Below are 17,341 nucleotides of genomic sequence, written 5' to 3'. Positions count from 1 at the left end.
GTATTGTACTCTCTTTTCTTGATACATACTGATGTTGGCAGAGACAGTAAGGTTGAAATTTCATCTCTTTGTCTATACCCAACCCACAGATTTGAAAACAGGCACTCGAACAGATATTTGCACACTAATGTTCATAGCAGCGTTATTCACAACAACCAGAAAGTAGAAGCTGCCCAAGTGTCTATCAACAAATGAATGGATAAACAAAATATAGTGTCCGCATCTAAAGGAATACTATTCAGCCACAAAGAGGAATAAAGTTCTGATGTATGCCTCAACAGAGTTGAACTTAGAAAATATTATACTAGATGAAATTAGCCAGACAAAGAGCACAGATGTGGTGTGATTCCAATTATACGAATTGTCTAGAATAGACCATTCATAGAGACAGAATGTAGGTCAGAGGTTATCGGAAGCTGAGGAAGGAGGGAAATGGGGAGTTATTGCCTAAGGGGTGCAGCCCTTCTATTTAAGGTGATGGAAATATTTTGGAAATAGATCATGGTGATGGTTGCACGACATTGTGAATTGTACATTAAAAATAGTTAAAATGGCAAATTTTGTGTTATGTATATTGTACCACAATAAAAATGTATAGTTTATGTAACTACAGAAAAGAAACTACTACCAATACCCTTATGCACATAGGTCCCAACCTGCAGTTATAAACAAGAATGTTGTCTTTCTCTCTGATCTATGTCTATCATTCTTCTCTTTCTATTATATCATAAACTTCTTGAAGTCAGGGACCAGTCTATATAGAAAATATCCTTTAAGAAACACAGCTTTTGTTTGGGAGTTTGGAGTTGGTCGTTTTTGAAATTGCTGGCAGTTTCAGGATGGAAGTTTTTTTACTTGAATATTCGTAGACCCAGTCCTGACCCAGTGACAGGAAGCTGCTGACTGGGACCTGGAACACAGGGGCGTGGCTTCGGGCCTCCTCTCTGAGAACTGTGCAAAGTGACTCTGGCGCCCTGGAAAGGGAAGGCGAACGGTCCAGCGAAGTCTGCTGTAGGTTTCCCCCTGCGGTTTTAAACAAGGGGCTTGGATGACTTGGCCCGTTATAGTCTGTGAGTGGGAATCATATTGATTATTTTCTCTAAGTTATTTGTTAAAGGAAATGGAAATGTAGGTGGTTTCTCAGAGTAAAATGATTTTACCCTTCAGGAAGTTAAAACGTATTTGTATTTAAGCTCCTACGGAAACTTTAAAAGACAAAATAGGTAGTGATGAAAAGCTAATAATACAGTTTAAACCGAAATGAGTTTGATGTACATGTAAGTCTATAAAAACAAAGCCTCTTAGTGTCTTGATTCTTTTATTTCCGAGTACCAGGATTTTCTTTGGAAATAACTGAGATATAAATGTAAGAAAATGTTAGCCCATATTTACTATTATCTTGTATACATTTCTGTTCTCTCATTCACTGTCCCCTCGAATTTTGTATGAGGGAGTCCGACCAGCAAACTGGTGAGGAGAGGTGATGTGCTTACTGCCCAAGAACTTGCTGAAAACTGAGTTTCCCTTGCACTGCTGTTCCAGAAGCCAGCGTTAGAAATTGCTGTTGATTTCTTCATTACATTTTTTTGGAAAATCATTTAGTCCTTGTGTGATAGTTATTTCTAATAGATTTTCCCACCGTTCTAAACTCGGACAGGACGTGGGCTCTAGGGCAGCTCTCACACGTTAGTGTGCGTTGGAATCATCTGGAGAGCTTGCTGAAATGCCCGCTTGGGGAGGTGGCTGGTGAGACTGTGCATGTCTGATAGGGGCTTAGGTGATACCAGCGCTGCTGGTCGGGGGGCTGCGTTTGGAGCAGCAGCGCTCTGGGTGCGAACCTGTTTCAGATGCCTGATTTCGAGGATCTGTTAAAATTGGAAGTGATCCTTGGTTGCCAGATAAAATACAAGATGCTCATGCAGTATTTGACACATATGTCTACTGAAAAATGGTTCATTATTTATCTGAACTTTAATTTGGACTGGACTGGACACAGTATCTGCACATACAAATACACACCTCTCCAAAGTCCACCAGCCCTCAGTTGCAACCTGAGTTTTTCATGAAGACACCGAAATGTCATGCATGTTATTACATTTAAAATAATACAGTTACTTTTATTTTGAGAGAAAGGACACTTAGAATTAGGTTTATTTCAGACTTGTTTTTTAAGCATTTATTTAGGTGTTTTGCTCTTATGCTTTTCAACATAATAAAACACTTAAACATCAACCTCCCCTCCCCCAATATCTAGAGAATGTTTGAAAAATAGTGAAATCTGTGTATTCTAAAATACACTAGACAGCATAGACATGAACTGGATCATCACTGATTTAAACCGGCTACTTGAAGTTATAAAGTGTTGGGACAGGTTTAAATTTAGATAATTTTTGTCGTTTTTGGCTTGTGTCTTTTTGAATCGGTACTGGTACTGTTGATTTTTTTTAAACCTTATATGAATGCATCCCCAAGGACAGTCTGTTATTAAAGCACAGGGAAGAAGGCATAAATGCTCATCTTTGTTCTGTTTTGTTCTTCAGATTCTTTATGGAGTTGGAAGCAAGGCACCAGAATAACATCTTCATCGACGACATAAGTGACATTGTGGAGAAGCACACGACGTCCACGTTTGACCCGTACGTGAAATACTGCACCAACGAAGTCTACCAACAGCGGACGCTGCAAAAGTTGTTGTAAGCTGTGTCGAATATTACAGTCTTCGTTGTCTGAAATTAATTGATCTCTTAAATCCTATTTACAAACGCCTTGCGATGGGCCGTTTTCCAGGAAGAAACTTTTGAGACAGTCACTTTTCCGGGACGAGCGTGTTTGAGTAGAAAAGTCTCATCTGTGGAGAATTTTCTCTCTAAATCAATGACGAAATTAGAGTCTGTTGTTTTTCTTACTTTTGCTTTGAATTGTTGTCATCATCGTTTCAAATGCCCCAGTTTTCTAAATCTTTAGTTAACTAGCTATTAGGTATTTTGCCTGAGGCCGAGAAGGAGTTTTGCAGTAGGGTGAATTAGTGTCTAGGGTCCCGGGTTTTCTCTGGCACTCTAATCTCCCTCCATTCAAATGACAGTGCTATTATTACTGCCTTATTTAGAGGAGTTGCTGATTGTCCCCTTGGGTAGTGTGAGAAGGGAGGATCTGAGGGAAACCAGTGGGGGAAAAGTTCTTCAAGACTTTAATTATGAAACAAAAAACAATTAACCTGTGTATTCCCTCCACACCTTTCTTTGTCCTATTTCAGTTCCTGTGAATTTTGGTGTGATACATATTCCATCTCTGTCCTTAAAAGACTCAGTAGTTGTTCAGTAATGTCCGTGTTGTTTTGTTTTGGGGGGCCTTGTTTATCGCACTGGTTTTACAGTGCAGTTGTGCACCACTGTAAACTCAGTTTGGGGCCTCCTGGCTGTGACCGTTCCTGTCCCCTCCTATGGGTTGTGGCATTTGGGAACTTTGCACGGAAGTCTGGCCCACTTCTCTGCGATGTGTGGGAGCCTGTGGAGAGGTCGGGCTTGGTGACGAGCGATCATCTCTTGGCTGCTTGGAGAAGCAGCTCCCTTGTTGGTGAGAAAGGGCTGATATGCCCCCTCCCCCTCCCCATCCTCGTGAAACTCTTGGATAGGAAGTTGGGAAATCCCACTGCCAACTCCAAATGAGGTTTCCAGAACAAAGCAGGGTTTGTGGGCACTACTGATGTTTGGAGCTGAGTATCTCTGTGTTGTGGGGACCGTCCCGCACGGTGTAGCCTGTTCAACAGGACCCCTGGCCCTGCCCAGAAGATGCTGGCAGCACGCTCTCACCCCAGCTGTGACAGCTGAAATGCCTGCAGACGTTGCTGAATGTCCCTTGTGGGGAACTCACGCCCCTCATTTTTCATGCCCCCCACCCCTGCCGAGAACTGCTGATGCCACAGTTGCTCTGTAGCGATTACAACGTGCAAGTTACATGTTTGAAAACAGAGCCTGAAATTAGAGCTAAATTTGAACTTGTTCTCATTTTTTTTACAGAATTAAAAAAAATGTGAGTAGGAAGTGCTGTATGTTATGTAACTCTTAAGAAATTAAGGTTTTATTGAAATTAGCTTAATGATGCCATCCTTTGAGCTTTCACCTGGGAAATCAGTAGCTGTTTTCAGGAGCTTTGTCGCAGTTGCTGTGAATGTACTTTTAGGACAGTGACGTTCAACTTCAGCTGCACTTTGGAAACTCCTGGGAATCTGAAAACAAGCAAACACAGAGCCCAGCACCCATTCCAGACTCTTTACTCAGACTCTTTGGGAGGGGGTGGGAGACTAAGTGATTTAAAGATGCAAGTGGTTTTGAATATGATTCTTTTTCTTTTAACTTCCTAAAAATCATTTCAAACTAGCAGGAAGGAAAACTTAAAACTCCACATTTTGAGAAAATGCGATTCAAATGTTTCTGTGATTTTTTTATTTGCTATTCTGGGTATTTCCTAATTTATTTTTAGCAGACTTGAACCAAATCATTTAATTATTTAATTTTAAAAAAAAGGTATCTATGTAAAAAGGTCACACCTGCCACTACTCTGCCTCTTGGCCTGGTCCCTGCCCTTCAGCGTGGCGACGCCACACGCGGGACCATCCCTCCTGCCTCTGCAAGTCCCAGTGGGGGTCCCAGAAGCTCCTCTCGGGGTGAAGTGAGGTGAGAGCAGGAGACATGGAGTGAAGGCACCCACTGAAAGTCAGTTCGACTTGGTTTGACTTCTGTCTTTACCAAATACTGTTATTTGGCAAGTTTGGGACCTTTCTGAGGCTCCATTCTTTTTGGAATCCCCTCTTGACCTACCTTAAAACTTATGTGGGTGGTTCCACATAAGGTCATGTATGTCAGTATTTCTTGCTAAATTCCATAAAAGTGTTGGGACAGTATTATTACTGTTTTTATGTCACTGGGAGAGAAGAAATACTCTGGCTGACGATAGTCTGGAGATTTTCTGTCTTACACGCTTTGAGAAAGTCTAAAAGCCTCCTAGTTAATAAATCCAGTCTGACATTTCTTTCTTACATTATTATCTAGGGCTAGAGAATTGACTTAAAACAAACCATCTGTTATCTTTTTAGGGAATATTTCTAGGCTATCGGGCACGAGGTCTAGTCTGTGTACTCATTCGAAATCCATGTGGCCACCATCACGATACCATTGCCTCCTCATTTACTTCCCACTCCTATAAATTTCTAGCTTAGCATGTTTGTACAGCTACATTAAACCCATATCCTCTGTTCAGTGTTACTGTAAAAGGCAGAGAAGTCTTCTATGTCTACCTACGTAATTATGTTGTTCCATATATTTAAAAATCATTGATAATATATGAATTTATCACAGCATTTTATACTCCATGTCTAACTGCTTCTTGACTTGACGAGATAGTGCACTGAAGTTTCTTCTTTGTTTTTCATCAGAGCCACCAACCCGTCTTTCAAGGAAGTGCTGTCAAGAATCGAGTCCCATGAAGACTGTAGGAACCTGCCCATGATCTCGTTCCTCATTCTGCCCATGCAGAGGGTGACTCGCCTTCCCCTGCTGATGGACGTAAGGCCTGAGTGGTGCTGTGGACCTGATTAAGAAAATCATTCTTCTTTCCCTTAAATTGATGCATAACCCCTTCTATAAAATCTCCTGATTAAGTGAGAAGGTGCTGTTCGGTTGGAAAGTCTCTCTCTTGTCTTATATCTTTGGAAATCATCTTCAATTTAGGCTTGTGAGGTCACTAAAGAATTTAGATTGTAGGACTTACTCAACATTGAAATGGCAGGAATATTGACTTCTCGAATCAGGAGTCCTGGATTCCTGTTCAGGCTGAGCCGCTAGACCTGTGACCTAGGGCAGCTAATTCATTTGATCTCTCTGGGCCTCAGTCTCCTGGGGTCAGTCACTAAGACCCCTTTTCTGTGGTGTTCAAGGTGCTTCCCGGGGATGAGACTTCAGCACACAAGGCATAAACTTGCCCCTGCTTTGCGTTGTACAAAGTGGGTGTGGAAGTCCAGCTTCCTTCTTATTTCAGAGAACATCCATGAGGAAAACAAGTATTGGTGTTGAATAGTGGCTGGGAGGAGTGAGTGAAGCCTGCCTGGGGTAGAGCGCAGCTGGGAGAGCAGGGGGCTGGTGGGCTGAGGGGCCTGCGCACTAGACGGGCTGGATCTGCAGTGGCATCGATGAGAGCAGAACAGGGCGTCCAACACAGCTGCCGTGCAGCCACCGGGGCAAAGAGCGTTCATGGTCAGATTGGAGTATTTGTCATAGTTCTGTTTTAAAATTGACCATGTTAATATGGCAGTTTTAGCTTATTTGAAACCCAGGATAAAAATATAGTAAAAATCATGACTAAATAAGGTTACAAAACACATTGTATTTTCTCTGTCTCCTTACCAATTCTAAGATATGTTCTGAAAGAGCATTGGGCTTTTCACAGTGAGTCACTTTGTTGGCTCTTCTGCGTGGTGTTGCGGAGGCTTCAGTGATCTTCTCAGAATTCCCAGCACCCACTGCTCTCCGAGTTCACCTCAGTCTACTTACCACCCCCCTTCCCATCCACCACTTGTAACTTAGAAACGTCTTGTGAGTGTTGAAAAACTGGCAGAATTTTGAAAATTTAGCTCTCTAATTTTTTTTAGATTAATCCTTATCAAGGACAGAATGCAGCCAGGTGATCAAACCCAAGTTTTGACTTAGAAAAGGTGTCTTTTCAGGTTTCATCCTAATTTGTTCCTTCCCCACGCACGTGCCGACCTTCCCACTCTGCGTCCTCGTTCACACTGTTCTTGGCCTCCACTTCTTGATCTTCCATTTCTCCACGAGCAGAGCAAGTGCATCTCTGAAGCACTAGCCCCAGTGTGTCTTCTCTCAGGGCCTTCCTCGGGGCCCCTCCAGCCAGAGGGGGCTTCCTCCCCGTCTCATCACCCCCAGCACTTTGGGGGAGGGGACTCTGACGTGGAAACGGGGTGCAGAGAAGTCCTTCGGCTACGGAGTAGGACAGATCTGGGGACAGACTCTCTCTCTCTGCCACTTGCTATGTGATTCGAAACAAAACGTTTAACTGCATCTGAAAATAAGGATAATGGGTACCTGCACGTTTGGCATGGAAACAAATTAAATAGTAAATGTTAAGCCTGACAGTAGACGATGTTTCTTGACTAAATTAATAAAATAGTGTAATAGCTTGTGCTGAGTTATATTGTGTTTCAAACCTTGCTTCCAGAAGCAAGTACTGTGCTTTCTTCTGTAAGATTTATCAGAAGTAAGGAGTCACTTAAAAAAGGGTTTGTGTTGTGTGAGTTATAAAGCTTTTATAAAAATATTAAGTGTTTTACGAATTTTCAGGGTCCTTTTTTTTCTTCTGAAAATGCATTTTAGCTATATTTCCTTAAAGTTACACAGGGAAATATTTTAAGCTTTACTATTTTAAAATAAGAAATGGGTGCTATCCAAATGTGAAATTTCTTGTTACGAATTTTCAGGGTCCTTTTTTTCTTCTGAAAATGCATTTTAGCTATATTTCCTTAAAGTCCATGTGCCTCAACCCCTCAGCCCCTTGCGTTCTCCCTCTGCTTCCTTTTGAAAGCTTTGCCTGGATAGATTAGACCCACAGAATCTCACACACCTGTGGGAGCCTTACTCCCTCACTGTCCAGGGGGCTCTGAACGTTTGGGGTCAGAGGCCGTTTTGAGATTCTGAGTAAAACTGTAGTCATTCTCCCTAGAAAATTCCATATGCACAAAATTTACATGTGCCTGCTCTCAGGAACAGAAGCCAGTGTTTTTCAAACTGCTTTTAAACCCATTAGTGGGTCATAAAATTGATTTTTGAAAAACGAGCAGTTAAAAAAATTAGAATAGAACATACAGTACATAATGTGTACCTGGTTCATCATGTAGTTAAATAGAATTTCATAATGTAGTTAAATATAATTTCAAAAAAACTCATTTCAGTTTTGTTTGTATGGGTACTGGTTGTGGTATTAAATATATTTAACACCACTGTCAAGTGGGTCATAGTCAGGAAAATCCGAGAACCATTAATATAAACCCACAGATGGCTCTCCTTGTGTTTGTTCTGACATCCCACATATAACAGCCTGACACCTGAGCTCAGGTTTACGGGCCTGGTACTCGTCTGTTTTCAGGTGCCAGTGGTTTGCTAGGTCCCAGCCACCTTCCACCTTCGCTCGATGCCTGTTGTCTTAATGTGCTCTCACGTATCGGAATCTCGCCACCGAGGCAGAATGTACATGTCCTTAAAATGTTGTCTCTTCCATTTTACTTCATTTGGAGATTTAGTTAAACTTGTTTTGAGATGATTTAAGCCTAATTGAGTGAACATTTTAAACAATTAAAATGGTTTTGTTGGTTTTGAATGACTATAGCTTCAAAAGTTATAGGTAATTCAGTTTATCTTGAATTGACCTCTTTGAGCTCAGTTTTATCCTCACAGAAATTGCAGCATAAATATATCAAGGGAAAATTTAGCAGCCTTTATATCTTCATCTTTTATTTAATTGTGTCATCTACAAAACCAGTTAATTTTTAATGAGGATGATGATGACAAAGTAATCTTGTTATTTATTGAGGTCCTACTGTGTGCCAGACACTATAAAGGACTTCACTTGTGTTATCATACAACCCTTACACCCACACCTGGTGGCGTGGTTGGCGTTGTCCTGAATTTACCGATGAAGAAACTGAGGCTTACACAGGAAGGAGTCATGACCTGCCCAAGGTCAAATACCTAGGAAGAGACAGAACTCAAATCTGAAGTCAGGTTCATCCGCCTCCAAAGTCTATCCTCTTATTTAACCACTTCCTGGATGGCCTAGGATTCTGTATATTTAATGACCGTTTCCTGGTTTTCTAATTGGATTTTATTGTCTTCGTCACACCTATCCACAGTATTGTGTTCAGCATTGGTAAATCTGCTATGAGTAAGAGGTTATGTCTAGGTATTGGTTTTATTGTACTTAATAAAATAAATCAGTTGATTTTTTTCTTCTTGTATTTCATTGCAGACTATCTGCCAAAAAACACCTAAAGACTCTCCGAAGTATGAAGTTTGTAAAAGAGCCTTAAAGGAAGTAAGCAAGGTAGGTGTGGAGAAGCTCATCGGACAGGAAACTATTCAAATAGCTAGGGAGAGAGTGCATCCGGCTTTGATGCTGAAAATTTGTAGATTCTCATAGCCATTTGCACAGCATTCTTTATGTAGCTGAAAAACAAAATGATGTCTGCTATACTCAAATGAAATGTGCATTTTTACTGTGTCAGCCAGTCTTGCTTTGAGGGCCTATAGACATCTCATTTTCTTGTGGTGTCTGAATAACTGTTTATTCATTCTCTCATTAAATAAATATTTATTGCCTCTCAACTACTGTGCCAGGCATAATGCCAGCCCTTGAAAATACAGTGATGAACGAGACAGTTGTGGTTCCAGCCCTCATGAAATGTGCCGTGTAAAGGGGAAGGCGGATGGTAAATAGGAATTACAATAAAGGGTGGTGAGTGACAAGACAGGGAAGAAATAGTAATGTTTAAGCTAAACTTAAAGCAAGAGTAGCTATAAGCCAGGAATGAGGAAAAGAGAATGTCTCAGATATAGAGAGAAACCCAAAGGCAAGAAAGTGTTTAGAGAATGTGAAGACCTGGAATGTTCTCCATGTGACTGGAGAGCCCAGTCCCAAGTCTAGGAGAGAGGACTGGGGAGCCATGCTGGGAATTCTCGACCTCATCCTAAGATGCAGCAGCTGTAAATTCCTGGGTTGTGAAGGTGACCAATTATGAGGGGTTTTTTATAGTTGATTAGGCTAGACATGACAATGATGCATACCGACAGGACAGAAAGATGGAAAGAAGCAAACCTATAATTTGGGGGAGGCAAGCATGGAGATTGAAGGGGTGAGCATACTGGGGTCAGAGGTCAAGGAATGTAGCCTCTGGCTTGGGCAACTAGGTAGATGCTCTTACTTGTCTCTGCAGTAGAAATATGGGAGAAGCTGATGAGTTCCATTGGGGATATGGGTATGTATTGAGATTCCTGTGGGATATCCAAATGGGCTGAATAAATAAGTCAGGAGCTCAGTGGAGAGTCTGGAATTGGACGTACAAATTTGGGAGTCATCAGCGTATGGAGGGCTTTCGAACCGGGGAGAGTGGCTGAGAATACCCAGAAAGAGTGTGTAGAAGAAGAAAAGTAGTGAGTCTGAGATACGACCGTGAACAGCAGCAACATTTGTCTTGTTTAGAGAAAAGGAAACTTGCAAATCAAAACAGAACATACCAAAGAAGGAGGGAAACCATAAAGGTCTGGCAAAATAGCAGATGGTTTGGTGGGAGGAAGGTCAGCCCTATTCAGTGCTCCTGAAACATAAAGTGCGATAGTGTATTGGGTTTGTCATCAGGTGGGTGTGACTCTGCAGTGACGGGTGAGGGAGCAGGTTGGAGTGCATTAAGGGATGAGTAGGGGGTGTGAACCTGCAGCCAGCCAGCAAGGGTAGCTAGCTCTTTCAGCAATGGGGCTGTGAGTGGAAAGAGAGAGAGCTCAGCTGACAGGGAAGTGAGTGAGGGTGTTTTGTTGTTTGTTTAAAGACCAGACAAATAGAGGTATATTTAACTGCTGATAGGAATATCCAGATGAGAGAAAGCAATAAAGGTAAGTCGGCGAGGATACTGAGTGGGCGAGGCATAGAGGCAAAGACGATGATGGCATCAGAAGCTCCCTAAACCTAACGATGCTGCGTGTGTACCACCTTCGAGTTCGGTGTGTCTTTGTACCACTTTCCTGCACAATACTGCTGAATCTTCTTAAAACTGGCTCAATTTTATTTATCCTCATCCTCGCCAATAATTTTAAAAAATCACAGGATTTATGAGCTACTTATTTTTCTGACATACGTTTTTGCATTAAAAATAAGTTTATTTTTGTCTTAGTTCATTTGAGAACAAAATACTGTAGATCTGGTGGCTTATAAACAACAGAAAGTTCTTTCTCCCAATTCTGGAGGTTGAAAAGTCCAAGATCGAGGTGCCAGCGTGGTCATTTGAGCACCTTCTTCCAGACTGCTGACTCCTTCTTGTGTCCTCACAGGACAGCAGGGGCAAGGAGGGTCTCTGCAGCCTCTATTATAAAACATGTAAAATCCCATTCATGAGGGCTATACCTAGTACCATCATCCTTGGGGCTTAAGATTTCAACATCTGTATTCAGAAGAGATACAAACATTCAAACCATGGCAACCTGTCGGCCACTGAAATTCACTTCTTGCCCCATCGGTGGTCTGCACATCCCACTTTGGGAAGCGGTGGAGCAAAGAAACTGCCTGACAGGTGTGAAGTCACCTGCGGCCCTGCTGCCAGTGGGTCTCTACTCCGGGAACCCAAATCCTGTGCTGCCTCCCTGCAGGAGTCGGGGAGGGGAGTGTCTCTGGGAGGAGCTACTAGAGTAGTTTAGCCTTGAACATGCAAGAGATTTGTCAAATTTGATGTGGCTGCTCTTGAGAAGTTGAATTCACACAGAAGAGAGAAGAGAGAGGTAGGCGTTGAACTGAACTAGGAGTGGTAGTGAATTTTTTCAAGCTTTCGCATCCCAGTTACAGTAGACTGCTGCAGTCCTTCAGGTATCTATTATTAACTTGATTCGATACTGATACTTTTAGGAAAGGTTGGCAGAATGCAGGAGACCAGTGAATTGCCTTACCTGGATCCTGGAAGTGTATAAAAGGCTCTCTGTAAAGAAAAGCTGTTCCAGTGACTTATTTTCTTATAGGGCAGCATTTCTTTCTTAGTTATGAGTCATGAATATCAGAATTATCCCCCTAGTCTCTTGGTGTTATGTGAAGAGGGAAATTACTGATATACCCAGCTCAGGAAGTAATTCTTTCATTTGTGAAGGTCACTGCTGAAAGCCTACTGGTGGCTTCTCTGCGCACTTAAGACTACAGTCCAGATGCCTTACCGGCTTGCATGCTTTGACCCTGGCCCATCTCTCTAGCTTCATCTTGTGTCAGCTTCCTGTGTCAGGTTCTTTTACTTTCTCGGGCACACCAGCACTTCCCCATCATTGGCCCTTTGCTCATGGTGTCCCCTCTGCCTGGCCCGCCGCTCCTTCTCTCTTTTCCTTTAGCTTTCAGTGTAGGTGACCTCTCCGGAGAGACCTCCTTCTCCACCTTCCTCTTCCCGATTCCCCTGGTTTTTGTTTTTTTTACGTTCAGATCTCAGTCTGTAATGATTGTATCTCCCTTCCGCTCACCCATGAGAATAGAGATTGTGTAAGCACTTTCAGACGCTTACAGAGGATAGCTCTTTGCTGCTGCAGCTAAATGTAGCAGGGCCATTTGTCACATTTGTCAAAGTGGGTGAGGTCCCTTTTCGGCTGGATGTCTTACTACTGTGATTTTTATAGAGGTTTCATTATGTAGGCATGACTGATTAAGTAAATCATTAGCCATTACTGATCAAGTCGATTTCTAGCCGCTGCCCCACCCCCGAGAAGCTTAGGGGATGGGGCTAAAAGTCTGAACCCACTTTCTCATCTCGTGGCTGCTTCCCCTGTCAGCCAGCCTCATCTCCTGTTAAGGGATTTCCCAAAGTTACCTCATTAACATAAACACTGGTGCTGTTGAAATGGGCTTGTTATAAATAAATATCCTATTATAACTAAAGATGCCCCTATGGCTCCTACTAAGAAATTACAAGGGTTTTAGATGCTATGTGCTGGGTAGTATGAACAGAGACTAACTGTATTTCTTATTATAAATCACAGCATCACGGGGGTTCACCAAAGGACTATATGCATTTCGGTTGTAGACAATTCATTAGTTCTAATTAAAGAGAATTTCCCTTAGCTTGACCTTCCTTGAAGAATCATCAACCATCGGGTTTCACCTGAATAAAGGCTTCCCTCTTTCATTATTCTGTTTGCTGGTCATATGCATTGCACGTCCCATTCTGTTGAGAATTTGCCTTTGATGTGGGTAGTCTGCCTGCAGCTGCTCAGACTAGGAAATGAGGAGGAAGGTGCACATTCCCTGAGGCTGCGTGAGGAGGTTCCCTTGGGTAGAGGTCAGGAGGGGGGAGGGGCAGAGGGAAGGGGCAGGAAGCACAGGGACCTGACCTGTGGGAGGGACCTGTGTGTGGAGGGCGGGCGTGATGGAATAGGAACACTTGAAGGACATTTGTCCCTGAAAATTTCCAGGATAATTTTTCCCTCTGTCTTCACGAACTAATGATGCCATTTCTAACTGAGTACAAAGGCTTCACTGTGTAAAACAGAACTTGAACTGTCAGAAATGAGTCTCTGGAGCTTCCCAAGTGCTAATTATTTCCTGCGAGAGATCTGCTTTTGAAAGTGAGGTCTCTCTCCTTGACCTCTCAGCCCTCCTATGTCTCTGTCTTCCCAGTTGGTCCGTCTGTGCAATGAAGGCGCCCGGAAGATGGAGAGGACGGAAATGATGTACACAATTAACTCACAGCTGGAATTTAAAATTAAGGTATTCTCACACTTTTACGTAAACAGATTTATTACTGCTCTTGCTTAAGTCTTCAGAAAATAGAGAGGCAAGTTGAGGGCAACAAAGTGGATAGGATTTGACTTTTCAAAGAAGGGCCATAAATTGATTAGAAAGAGGCTGACAGAGGGAGCAGCGGATGCCGGGTGCAACTCCGTTCTTGCTCCTGCCAGACCAGGTGACCTCTCTGCAGGCCACAGAGTTGGGGGTTATCCAACTAGAGCATCTGTGCCCCCCGTCCCCAAGGAAGACACCAAACTTGGGAACAGGCCAGTTAAAAATAATAGAATTTTAGAGTGGAAAGGAGAGTTCTTCAGTGTACTCAAAGTGTCCTGCAAACCAGCTGTATCCCAGAAGCTGGACTACAGTGTTCTCCCAAATCAAATGAGGACGCTCCTTGTCTGGTTTGCAAAACAAGATTGTTTGTGGATTGTTCTTTGCAAATTTATTTTTCTCCCATAAATCTTTATTGACTGTGCGCTGCCTGTTTCTGCTTGTCAGAGCAGGTGACGAGGTGAACAAAAAAGAAAGTGACAATTTCTGACAAATCTGGGCCACGCTCAGTCCTTGGTTGGTGGATAGCTGAGTTCTGAAAGGATGCAAATGCTCGAAATTGTGATTTTGTCTTACCACCTGTGAATTTCACTGAGCAACTTAAAATGACAGGTCATGTTTTTTTTATAGTAAAAGTGTTCCTAATCGTGCAGTGGTTAATGATCAGCATTTCATGGCCCACTGCAGAGAGCAGATCACTGGCCTGTTGTACAGTGTGAGGACCAGTACAGCTATATATACCCTCTTATTTTACAGATGAGGAAACGAACACCCAAAGAAAAATTCATTGTTAACAGGTTTTCTTGGTGAGTGGTGGTAGAATCAGGGCTGGGGTCCTGATGTCCTGGCTTGTAGATCAGGGTAAATTCTTCACCACCACATCTTGACTATAAAGGTTTAGTGGCAGAAACAGGATCCATAATTCTGCTTAGAATAGATGATGATGGGCACTTGTAAACCCAACACAAATACATACATACCCTTTAAATAGTTACAGTGTCCTCATACAGAAATTCACAGCAATTTCAAAACCCATCTTTCTCCCATCACCCCCAAAGAATCTTGTCCTTCTCTGTAATTGGTTTCTAATTGTTTTAGGAAAATATATCTGGTCATTGAGAAATGCCATCAGCAGCGAAAGTAAAATGAGCCTTGACTTACCAAATTTCTCCTGGGAAATGCTGGTGTCACCCCACAGCAAGCAAGGCACCCGTCAGTAGCGCTTGGCTAAAATCACCAACACGTCAGACTGGACCACCAGCACTTCTTCCTTTGCATGCTTCACCCACACTAGCCCCATCCATCAGATCTCAGGCATGAGTTACAGCACAGCAGAATCTTTCTTCTGCCACCAGGGCCCTCAACCTCCCTGAAAATTTTGGAGTAGCTTAGAGTTGTGCCATGTTGCAGCCAACATGACCTTTGAGACAGTTTTATTCAGGACGGGATGCAGCATGTAGAAGACAGCTTGGCAGTTCCTCAAAAAGCCAACCAGAATTACTGTGTGACCCAGCCGTCGCCCCCCCCCCAGGTGCATACCCGAGAGAACTGAAGGCGGTTGTTCAAAAAACCCCTTTACATCAATGGGCATGGCAGCATTATTTATTATTGCCAAATTGTGGAAACAACCCAGATATCCATTAACAAAATTGGGGAAGTGATAAAAATGTGGTATATCCATCCAGTGAAACTGTATTTGGTCACAGAAAGGAATGAAGTCCTGGTACATGCTACAATGTGCATGAGCATCGAAAACGTTATGCTTGAGTGAAAGCAAACAGACTCAATAGGTCATGTATTGCATAATTCCATTGATGTGACATGTCCAGAATAAAGGAATCCATGGAGATAGAAAGTAGAATTGTGATTGCCAGGATCCTGGCGGAGGCAGAGTGGAGAGTGAATCCTAACGCATTTGGGGCTTCCTTTTGGCGTCATGAACATGTTCTGGAATTAGGTCGCTATGATCATCACACAGCATTATGAATGCACTGAAGCCACTGACTGAATCATATACATACTTTTAAATGGTTCAATTATTAACTTTACATCAGTTTTAAAATATTTGCTCTTCAGTGTCTCTTCCTTGTCTTGCTGGCCCACAAAATCAGTTGAGTCTTATGCTGAGGCTAGTTTTCTAGGATGCCAAGGAACACAAAAGTCTTTTCTCCGTGGGAATTGTATCAGTACCGTTAGGGACATATTTTTGTTCGTGGATTCCTTTTCTGGGTTTTGAGGTACACCTGGATTCTAGTCTTAGGGTTTCCGAACTCCAGGATTGCCCACTGAGGCTTGTTCAGATTTTTTTGTGGTCATTTTCATAGTTGCTGTTCCTCCCTCTCCACCAACACTGAATGAGTTTTATCTTCTAACAAATCAATTCTGAAACAAAAAAGCACATAACATTAGATTTTTGTTCTCAACAGAAGCAGACCTATTGAAAGCCACTCTCAGTTTTAGATATTCATTAGAAATTTATTTTTATCTGGTGGAGTATGAGGAGTCCATAAAAATCAATCTATTTTAAAGACAGCCCAGTAATTTGAAAAACTTCCTTTCCGGTCCCTAAACTAAGAGCAGCCATAAGGATGTGGCAGGTACACTGGAACTTAAAACCGTCCTTGGTTGGCCAGGTCGGTTCCATGCAAGAGCAGGATAGGATAGCTCTGTGTTCCAGCAATTACGTACCCTCAGCAAGACCAACCCGGACTCTCAGTTCTCTGTGGTGACCTCTTGTGTGCTGATGGGTTCACCAGTCACCTAAGCACTCTCTTCACCTGTTGGCATTTTAAGTTCAGCCATTCCTGTTGGGTAATCGTCTGATTGGAGATCTGGGGGTTGGAAACTCAATGTACTCACTTAATAGCAAGTTTTGAAAGTTTGAGGTCAACCATAATCTTTCATTCTTTGTAAACCTCCAGGAAAGCAGTACATAACTGATGAGGAACCTGCTTATAGAAGTCTTTTATAAAGTTTCAAAAAATTAAATTCTTTCTTAGCTTACTTTATTTCCTTCCTAATATCCCCAATTTCCTATAGCTATTTTTAATCATTATTCCCTGAAAAGGGTGACATTTGGTTGCACTACATTTCCACAGTTACACAGTTATGTTTTGTGTGTCCGAGAACTTCAGCTTATTTTATGGATCTAGTTTTGTAAGTCAGCTTTTTGGCAGTAAGCATTTCTGGTAACTTAAAAAAAGAGAGAGAGATCTCAAGGGTAAGGATTATTCTGTGGTTTTGAGAGTTTTTCAGTTGGAAACTGGAAACTGAAAATTTTTTTTAAACTATGTAATTTCTTGTATCCAGCCTTTTCTGTGGGATTAAGATGGATTATTTGGCGAAAACTTTGTTTTTCCAACCAGAAAATAGCATGATGCTTTCAGGGGTGAATCTCTATGAGGAAAACTAGCACAAACTTAAGAACAGGTGTTCTTCAGAATATGGCTAAGAATTAGTAGACAAATCACACATTTGAGAGGACTTTTTTTTCTTTTGAATAAAGTCTGTTTAGTTCATAAAGTAAATGTAGACTTTTATATTTGTTCCTTAACTATAGTTATCTATATTTTCCTGTATGTTTAGATTCTGACTTGTGAAATATAAGAGACCTGCCGTTGTTACTGGTAGATTTCTTTCTGAGGCTTTTTGGTTTTAAGCGACTCCTTATCCATCTTCTTTCTCAGTTGAGAGTTAATAGAAAGAGTTAATATAATACTTACTTTCTTGTTGACCCAATAGCAGTTTCATATTGAGTTTTAGTTCC

The 17,341-nt window shown here is 42.1% G+C and overlaps 1 protein-coding gene across 1 annotated transcript in view; it reads left to right on the top strand.

Annotated features, from left to right (window-relative positions):
- ARHGEF26 (Rho guanine nucleotide exchange factor 26) overlaps window positions 1–17,341 on the top strand; it is a 123,945-nt gene that overhangs the window by 70,730 nt on the left and 35,874 nt on the right. Inside the window, exons 6-9 of the mRNA XM_053657603.1 lie at window positions 2,541–2,693; window positions 5,432–5,561; window positions 9,031–9,105; window positions 13,414–13,503. Of these exons, the coding sequence (XP_053513578.1) occupies window positions 2,541–2,693; window positions 5,432–5,561; window positions 9,031–9,105; window positions 13,414–13,503 (448 nt within the window). The remainder of the gene's footprint in view (window positions 1–2,540; window positions 2,694–5,431; window positions 5,562–9,030; window positions 9,106–13,413; window positions 13,504–17,341) is intronic.

Source organism: Artibeus jamaicensis, unplaced genomic scaffold, assembly GCF_021234435.1.
Source record: "Artibeus jamaicensis isolate MK-2021 breed Jamaican fruit bat unplaced genomic scaffold, CSHL_Jam_final scaffold_474, whole genome shotgun sequence".
NCBI classification, from domain to species: Eukaryota; Metazoa; Chordata; class Mammalia; order Chiroptera; family Phyllostomidae; genus Artibeus; species Artibeus jamaicensis.
The sequence above is the reverse complement of the archived record's forward strand: the minus strand, read 5'-3'. Positions and strand labels throughout refer to the sequence as shown.